Here is a 9,206-nt window from a genome sequence, read left to right as displayed (position 1 = left end):
CCTGGCCAACATGGTGAAACCTCACTTCTACTAAGAAATACAAAAATTAGCTGGGCATGGTGGCATGTGCCTGTAGTCCCAGCTACTCAGTAGGCTGAGGCAGGAGAATCGCTTGAACCCAGAAGGCGAAGGTTGCAGTGAGACAAGATCACGCCACTGTACTCCAGCCTGGCAACAGAGCGAGACTCGGTCTCAAAAAAAAAAAAAAAAAGATTTCACACAAGCATATGGTTATTAGAATATTAAAGACTTCCTGGCCAAGCGCAGTGGCTCATGTCTGTAATCCCAGCACTTTGGGAGGCTGAGATGGGCAGATCACAGGGTCAGGAGTTTGAGACCAGCCTGGCCAGTAATGGTGAAACCCTGTCTCTACTAAAAATACAAAAAAATTAGCCGGGCATGGTGGCGGGTGCCTGTAATCCCAGCTACTCAGGAGGCTGAGGCAGGAGAAATGCTTGAACCTGGGAGGTGGAGGTTGCAGTGATCCAAGATTGCACCGCTGCACTCTGGTCTGGGCAACAGAGTGAGACTCCGTCTCAAAAAAAAAAAAAAGATTTCTAGGCCAAGTGCAATGGCTCATGCCTGTAATCCCAGCACTTTGGGAGGCTGAGGAAGGAGGATCACTTGAGCCCAGGAGTTTGAGACCAGCCTGGGCAACATAGTGAGACCCCATCTCTATTAAAAAAAAAAAAAAAGAGAGAGAGAGAGAATTCTATACAGAGTCTGCTTTGGAGGTAAGAGCAGCCTGTGATCCACTTGGGAGGGTTAGATAACCTCTAAGAAGTCAATTCTCCACGATACGTAGTCCCTAGATGGAGCTTTCTCCCAGAGTTCAAGGCCTTCCTATTTCTCTTACTGGGCACATGCCTGTCGCGGAAGAGCACTATCATACATTACAATGACTCCACTTTCAGTTAACCTAAAGCTAGGAGAGGGAGATATGCTCAGACAGATCCTGCGCCCCCCAGGCTTCTTTCCCACTAGAAGTAGGGGGATGGTTACACCAGGGGTCCCCTACAGAGAGAACTAAGCTATTATCACGGCACAATGCCACTTGCAATTACCCTGCCCCTGCCATAGGAACACATCACCCACATGTATTCCCGGGTGCTTTTCTGGATTTCACATAATCACACACAAGAAAGAAACCTTTTCCTGTAAGATCCATCTTTGCATGTCTCCCTAACATGGCCTTGCCCCAAGCTCAGTAAACATGACCACCCCACAGAGGCAGAAAAACTTGGTTTGCCTCCTATGTCCTATCTGTCCCTCGTTAGCTACTCATTCTACATGGAAATGGTGTATCTCAAGCCAGCTGGAAACACTCAAAAACTGCCACCATATCACACATGTAATAATGTATTAATAGTAACCATCATCTTCCAACTACCCACACCAAGTGAGTATTTATGGTGTGGATAGTCACCTTGGGGTGCTAAAGGAAGAAACAGACTTCTTTGCAGCCCAGTTTCCAATTCTTTTTTTTTTTTCCTGAGACAGTCTCGCTATGTCACCCAGGCTGGAGGGCAGTGGCGCAGTCTTGGCTCACTGCAACCTTCGCCTCCGGACTCAAGTGATTCTCCTACCTTAGCCTCCCGAGTAGCTGGGACTAGAGGCAGGTGTCAACACGCCCTGCTAATTTTTGTAGTTTTAGTGGAGATGGGGTTTCACCATGTTGGCCAGGCTAGTCTCAAACTCCTGACCTCAAGTGATCTGCCTGCCTCGGCCTCTCAAACTGCTGGGATTACAGGTGTGAGCCACCACACCCAGCCCCAATTCTCTTTTGCTTAGCTTAACAAATGAATCTTTGCTCCTGGAATACAGATATATAAACAGAGGAGAAACAAATGCTGGAGGTGTGCTGGGCAGGTAGCAGTGGATGCCAGCCTGAGACAAAATTCACAACGGACTTTTTCTGCATATGTGGGAAATGCCCTTTGCCTAATTAAGCAAAAGGGGTTTATTAGTCATTTGGTCTCGGACAAGTACTTCCTTTCCGGGCCTCAGTTTCCTTATCTGCAAAAACAATGAAATGCCACCTGCACCTGCAGGACTGTTGTGAAGATGCATGAAAAACAGTTGAGAGTTCCCATCAGAAGCACCACAGACTTAAACAAATGGAACATATTGTCAAAACTAATGAAGGCCAGGAACGGTGGCTCAAGCCTGTAATCCCAGCACTTTGAGAGGGTGAGGCGGTTGGATCACCTGAGGTCAGGAGTTCAAGACCAGTCTGGCCAACATGATGAAACCTTGTTTCTATTACAAATATAAAAATTAGCTGCTGGGGAAGCTGAGGCAGGAGAAGCACCTGAACTTGGGAGGTGGAGGTTGCAGTCAGCAGAGATTGCACCACTGCACTCCAGCCTGGGTAACAGAGTGAGACTCTGTCTCAAAACAAACAAACAAAAAACCTAATGCTATCTATATTCTCCATTTCAATGAAAAATACAGGTGATTTTCTGGGCCTTTTAGAGCTTAGATTCAGAGACTCTTTCTTTCTATAGAAGCAACTGTTTTTGTCTACCTCTGTGAACACAAAACTACCCCAGATTCCAATAAGAAAGAGTGCAGGTGCTGCTCTCAGCATTAAGATGTGCACACCCCCCATGGACGTGGTTCATATAGCCCTCCTCTCCCCAGTTTCTAAATCCAGACTATGCCATATTGTGAAAGCCCTCTGGCTGCATCCCCTCTATCATGCCAAATGCTATCCACTCCCACCCCAACCCCACCCCTGGCTTATGTCATATCTGATGGGCAGGAGTTAAGAAGACAATCCCCAAACAGGGGCTGTGTGGCAAGTTTTCCACCAGCCTGCCGCTGTGGGGCAGGGAGCGCACGTGTTATCAGGAGTGGTTTTTCCAAAGCCACGTGGGCGACCAGACATGCACAGAGCACAGCAAACTCTTTTTTTCTTTTCTTTTTTGAGACGGAGTCTCGCTCTGTCCCCCAGGCTGGAGTGCAGTGGCGCCATCTCGGCGCACTGCAAGCTCCGCCTCCTGGGTTCACGCCATTCTCCTGCCTCAGCCTCCTGAGTAGCTGGCACTACAGGCGCCTGCCACCACACCCAGCTAATTTTTTGTATTTTTAGTAGAGACGGGGTTTCACCATGTTAGCCAGGATAGTCTTGATCTCCTGACCTCGTGATCCGTCCGCCTCGGCCTCCCAAAGTGCTGGGATTACAGGCGTGAGACATCGCACCCGGCCAAGCACAGCAAACTCTTAAAGGGAAGGGAATGTGGGGTAGAGAGGAGAAGGAGGGGAGGGAAGAGAGGGTAAGATAATCTGCCTATGCTCCCGATCACATTTTCACTCTGTTCAAACTTACACCCAGCTGGGCAGGTTAAAAAAGCCATTTTCGGCCGGGTGCAGTGGCTCACACCTGTAATCCCAGCACTTTGGGAGGCCGAGGGGGTTGGATCACCTGAGGTTGGGAGTTCGAGACCAGCCTGACCAACATGAAGAAACCCCATCTCTACTAAAAATACAAAAATGGCTGGGCGTAGTGGTGCATGCCTGTAATCCCAAGCTACTTGGGAGGCTGAGGCAGGAGACTCGCTTGAACCTGGGAGGTGGAGGTTGCGGTGAGCCGAGATGGCACCATCGTTCTCCAGCCTGGGCAACAAAAGTAAAATTCTGTCTCAAAAAAAAAAGAAAAAAAAGAAAAAAAAGAAAAGAAAAAAAGTCATTTTCACTAAGCCACCAGACACATGGTTGGCAACCTTCAAGGCAGGGAACAGAGACTCTGTGGACAACAGTGTTAAGTGTCCAGGGCCTGTGAATTGATAACAAGCATCTCTTTCTTGCACTTCCCTATCTGGTGGTTGGTGGGAGGAGAAATAGCAGTGCCTGCTATCACAGGATGGTGGCTGGCTTGAGAGGGGGCACTTCCAGCCTGATCACACCTCTGAAGCCATCACAGGGCCAACAGATAATTCTCCTCCTTGGCCTAGAAAAGCCACTGATCCAGATTTTGTTTTCTTCCATCTCCTTGCTACACAGAACACTACTAGGAAGTTGGCACAAATCTACCTGGAGTGAAAAGACAGCTAGCATTCATCTTGGTCTCCTTGGCCTCTCACCATATCCACTTCAAAGCCTAAAGCCAGGCAGTCTGGCTTTTTAACAAAATCATAACAAAATCCTACACATTGGCTGTTTCCATGGATCGACCTGGTAACTGCCCAAGCTCACCCTCTAGCTGTAAGTGTGTTGGGAAAAGAACCTACAGGCCTAGCAATGACATCTATGGAAATGCCACGTCTTTGCCACCAGCTGGGCTTCAAGCCCAATGACCAGGATGAATAGGCGACCAGTGATTTAAGGAAAGAAAGAATACTAACACTTCAGGGGGTTTTGCCTTGTAAGTAGCTGAAGAGAGGTATTACAGAGGGGGAACAGTATGTGGGGACCAGAAGTGGGAAAGACCATTCTGAGTGAGCCTGGGGGAGGTGTGGCTTACTCTCCCCACTCTGCTGCCTCCCCAGCAACTCAATCCAACAAGTATTTATTGAGCATGACACTCCCCATCTGCCCTGGCCCTCCCTCTGCAAAAACACTCAAATCTGTTCAAGCTGCAGGGTGAGTTCCATTGCACTTGAACTTGAAACATGAGGTGCCTACTCTTAAAAAGGCAGGCACACAATTTCCAGTATAGGGCAGAAGGGACTCAAGAGGTTTGAGAAAAATAAGGAATATAGCTGACTAGACAAGGCGAAACAATGTCACTTTTGAAAGGGAAAGGAAAGGAGAGTGTAAAAACTTAATTTAACCTTAGGGAGAATAATATATTGACAATTTTTTTTTAAAGCCTTCTCAAAACATCCCAGTAGTTTTCTCTAATTAACCTCACCAAACACTGAGTATTTCTTCATTCTTTGCCTCCTCCAGCTTGAATTTATATTTTATTCACTTATGGATGTGTTAGCAATCTGCTTTTAGAGTTGCACATTAATCCTTCCTTTGACCTTTGAGGATGTAATATCTTGGTGCTCTCCTGCATGTCTTCATTTAGGATCAGATGATAAGGGACTCAAGTGGCAGAGCTGGGGGTGAACTAGGCTGCCCCTAACAAACATGGCTTCCCTGGAAAAGTCATCCTTCGTTTACAGGATAGGGAGCTCAGAGTCAGAGAGGAGGCACCCCGTGGATGGCTTGAGCCCAGGAGACTATGGTGAGCTATGATGGCATTACTGGATTCCAACCTGGGTGACAGAGCTAGACCCCATCTCTCAAAAAAAAAAAAAAAAAAAAAAAAGAAAGAGACAAAGGCTGGGGGCGGTGGCTCACACCTGTAATCCCAGCACTTTGGGAGGCCAAGGCAGGGGGATCACTTGAGGTCAGGAGTTCAAGACCAGCCTGGCCAACATGGTAAAACCCCATCTCTACTAAAAATACAGCAATTAGCTGGGCATGGTGGCTCACATCTGTAGTCCCTGCTACTTGGGAGGGTAAGGCAGGAGAATTGGTTGAACCCAGAGACGTGGAGGTTTCAGTGAGCTGAGATCACGCCACTGCACTCCAGCTTGAGATATAGAATGAGACTCTGCCTCAAAAAAAGAGAGAGAGAGAAGAGGCACCCCAAACCTACAGCTTTGTTCTGTCAAATACCATCCATCATCTAAGAAGCCACATTCAGGCAGTCTTTGAGAGAAAACTCCTTAACCCTTGATCACAGGCCAGCTGCTTCAGAGCAACCAAAACCCTCCGAGTATTCCCAGGCCTCCCCTAGCCTCCACCCCTTTTACTAGGGAGCTGGGAGCTCAAACTGCTAATGTACGCAGAGCTGAGCTAAAGGCACTCCATCCCTCCTCCACTCCCCCAGCAACTCTCGAGGGCTCCTGAGCAAATCCACAAACCTGTATGCCTGAACAGGGCAGGGTAAATGTCTGCACATGGCCTGGACTTCAGTTCCAGGTCCCTCAGGGCCTGGATTTGAACTTTTTCTATTATGAAATACTTCGATAGCATTCTTTTAAGTTCATTAAAGCCACCCTTGATTAGCTGCAGTGCTCCCACACAGTAAGGGTCGATCAAGGCGTATGTGGGCCTAAGGTGAAGCATTTAAATGACTGCAAAGCTAGGCATTCAGCTTTGTAGTGCCCCTGAGGGGAAAGCACAGTGCCAGGCAGAGTTTTCCAAACCAGGAGGTTTGGTGGGGACCATGAGCTGAGCCTGAACACTAGCAGCCAGCTGTTACGAGAACCTCCCACCATCCAGATGTTGCCAACAACGGCCCCTTCATGAGCTCCACAAACTGGAGAAAACTGGGGCGCAGATAACTTAGAAATTTCAAATATCATCCACAACTCTTCCCTTTCTGAGATCAGGATTTGTTTTTGACCTAATAATGTGAGTAGATTTGGCTAATGTTTGGTTAATTCATATCCTGCTAACCAAATAATGGAGCTCTCTGTGAAGACTGAACCTAGACAAAGGGGGGAACTGACCAGATTTCCCACCCATCCTTTCTTTGCTTCCACTCTTCCCTGTTCCCACTTCTGTGACAAAGAAGGGTAACATGCATCTCAAAGGACGGCAGAGCTTACTAACCCAAGAAGAGACTATCCATTCTCACTAACTCACTCTCTGGTGAGCATCTACCTTTGCTCAGAACTGGGAGTGACACATAAGGTTTTCCTTTCCATTGCTTTAAAAGGGCTCCAGGGCCAGGTGTGGTGGCTCACACCTGTAATCCCAGCACTTTGGGAGGCCAAGGCGGGTGGATCACCTGAGTCAGATGTTGGAGACCAGCCTGGCCAACATGGTGAAATCCCCCGCCCCGTCTCTAATAAAAATACAAAAAAATTAGCTGGACATGGTGGTGCACACCTGTAATCCCAGCTTTTTGGGAAGCTGAGGCAGGAGAAATGCTTGAATCTGGAGGTGGAGGTTGCAGTAAGCCAAGATCGTGCCATTGCACTCCAGCCTGGGTGACAGGGTAAGAGTCTGTCTCCAAAAAATAAATAAATAAGCTGGGCGCGGTGGCTCACGCCTGTAATCCCAGCACTTTGGGAGGCCGAGGCAGGTGTATCACAAGGTCAGGAGTCTGAGACCAGCCTGGCCAATATGGTGAAACCCCATCTCTACGAAAAATACAAAAATTAGCCGGGTGTGGTGGTAGGCGCCTGTAGTCCCAGCTACTTGAAAGGCTGAAACAGGAGAACGGCTTGAACCTGGGAGGCAGAGGTTGCAGTGAGCCGAGATCGTGCCATTGCACTTCATCCTGGGTGACACAGTGAGACTCTGTCTCAAAAAAATAATAAAAATAAAAATAAAATTAATTAATTAATTAATTAATTAAAAGGCTCCAAACTGCCTGTGGAGTAAGGGTAAGCCCAGGCAGGTCTAGTCAGAACACTTCAGCTAGAGTCAAACGTGATAGTGTCAGTAAGAACTCCATAACCAGACCTGCCCCTCAGAACATGCCACACCCTAAAGTCTGAATCCTTTAGCAGGAAGGCTCTATGTGAGTCATCTAAGAATCTGGAGGAAGATGCTCTAACAGTTCTTCCAAGATCAAGGAATAGTGTGGCCCTGATGCCCATCACACCATTCAAAATAAACTGAATTCAGCAGAAAATACAGGCATAGTGTTCTCTTGGCTATTAAAGCCCACCAACCATTGTGGTAACACCTAAATTAGCACCATCACTATGAAAGGTTTGCATTACTGCCTCCAACTTTCTAAAGATCTATATGTCTAGAAAGTGAGAGAACAATGTCCTCTTGCCATCACAGCCCACTGTTGTTCTCACCCCTCTGACACTGACCTCAAATGGTTTAAGATCTCTTAGCTCCATGTTATATAAGTGAGACCTTCTCGTACTATATAATCCTTTGCTATCCAAAATACTGAAGAACACATGGACTCACACTCCTTTGGGTACCAAAGAGATAAAGCAGTTAAGCAGCTAGCCCCCAATTTCAAGGATGTCATCACTGGTGATAACATTTAAGAGTCAGATGCTTCAGCAGTGCATTTTGCTGACCATGTATGTGCCTGGTGCTGGCAAAGCTGTCAAAAGCAACAGTTAGCAGTGTTGGGCTAGGAAGTGTCTGGTGTTTTAATGCTTCCCAAACAGAAGCTGCCTCAATCACAGGTTTTAGAAGGGCAATTGTAGCTCTTAAAGGGTTTTAACTGCACCCCCAGGCCTCATTATAGCAAGATGATGCCTTGGCATGGAAAGGTTGGAACTCTCTTCTAATCTCCAGCCTGTTTCTGGCACTAGTAGCCTTGTAGACTAGTTTGCTGTGGGCTTTCTCTTAGGGACTCTAATATGCAACCTCCTTTTTATGGTTCCAGACCTATCTAAACACCCATCCCCCAAGAAATAAGTTTTCAAAGCATTGCAAAGAAAGGCGTTTAACAATTTAATAATATAAGCACTGCAGCCTTGTATTTACGAAACAGCCATCCTGGGGAACCTAATCGACATTTGATATAAACTACCCTTCTTATGTCCCCGTGGGGAAGCCAATATTTTAGGGCAACCACGACTACTGCCAGCTCTCCTTAATCTGTTCAGAAAAATACAAGGTAATGAAAAAAATTCAAAACAGGAGATAAGCCTAAAGTAATTTACATCTGATTGTGAAATGTGTTCACCGCAGTTGTGGGCTGTCAGGTTGGGGGAAACAGGTTAAGAGACGAGAGGGGGCAAATTTGCCTAACAGTTAAGGTTTTATGTCAATTCAAATTAGCTTATGTCTACCGAACATATCACCTGACAATGGTGGGGGTGGAGAAGCTGGATTCACACATGACCATGTTCTACAAAGATTGAGAACTGACTGGAAGCAGGTGACTCTCTTTTCTTTTGCCTTAAAATATAAGTGGGACTACAGGCTTGTTCATTTTCTTTACCGCCTTAGAATTTTCTGAGGTTTATATTACACACGTTTGAAACTGATCTTTATATAGGAAAAACAGGTATACTGTTTGAGACAAGAGTTGGCAAACTTTTCTGTAAAGTGACATATAGTAAATATTTTAGGCTTTGTGGGCCCTACAGTCTTTATCACAACTCTTCACCGACAGCACAAAAGCAGCCCTAGACAATATTTAAATGAAGCAGTGTGGCTGGTTCCAATAAAACTTTATTTACAAAAACAGGTCCAGGGCCAGATATGGCCTGTAGATCATAACTGCCAATCCCTGGTTAAAGAAGGTTCTGGTGGTCAGAGGAGGTTCCAAGGCAGCA

General features: G+C 46.6%; 1 protein-coding gene across 1 annotated transcript in view; it reads right to left on the bottom strand.

Moving 5' to 3' along the window:
* The window catches only part of FAM117A (family with sequence similarity 117, member A), a 49,242-nt gene extending 40,469 nt beyond the window's left edge, over positions 1–8,773 (bottom strand). Inside the window, exon 1 of the mRNA XM_011999379.1 lies at positions 8,730–8,773. Coding sequence (XP_011854769.1) covers positions 8,730–8,773 — 44 coding nt within the window. The remainder of the gene's footprint in view (positions 1–8,729) is intronic.
* Between the last annotated feature and the right edge of the window lie 433 nt (positions 8,774–9,206).

This window comes from Mandrillus leucophaeus, unplaced genomic scaffold, assembly GCF_000951045.1.
Source record: "Mandrillus leucophaeus isolate KB7577 unplaced genomic scaffold, Mleu.le_1.0 Scaffold59, whole genome shotgun sequence".
Taxonomy (NCBI): Eukaryota; Metazoa; Chordata; class Mammalia; order Primates; family Cercopithecidae; genus Mandrillus; species Mandrillus leucophaeus.
Note: the sequence above shows the minus strand (reverse complement) of the source record. Positions and strands in the feature narration are given on the sequence as shown.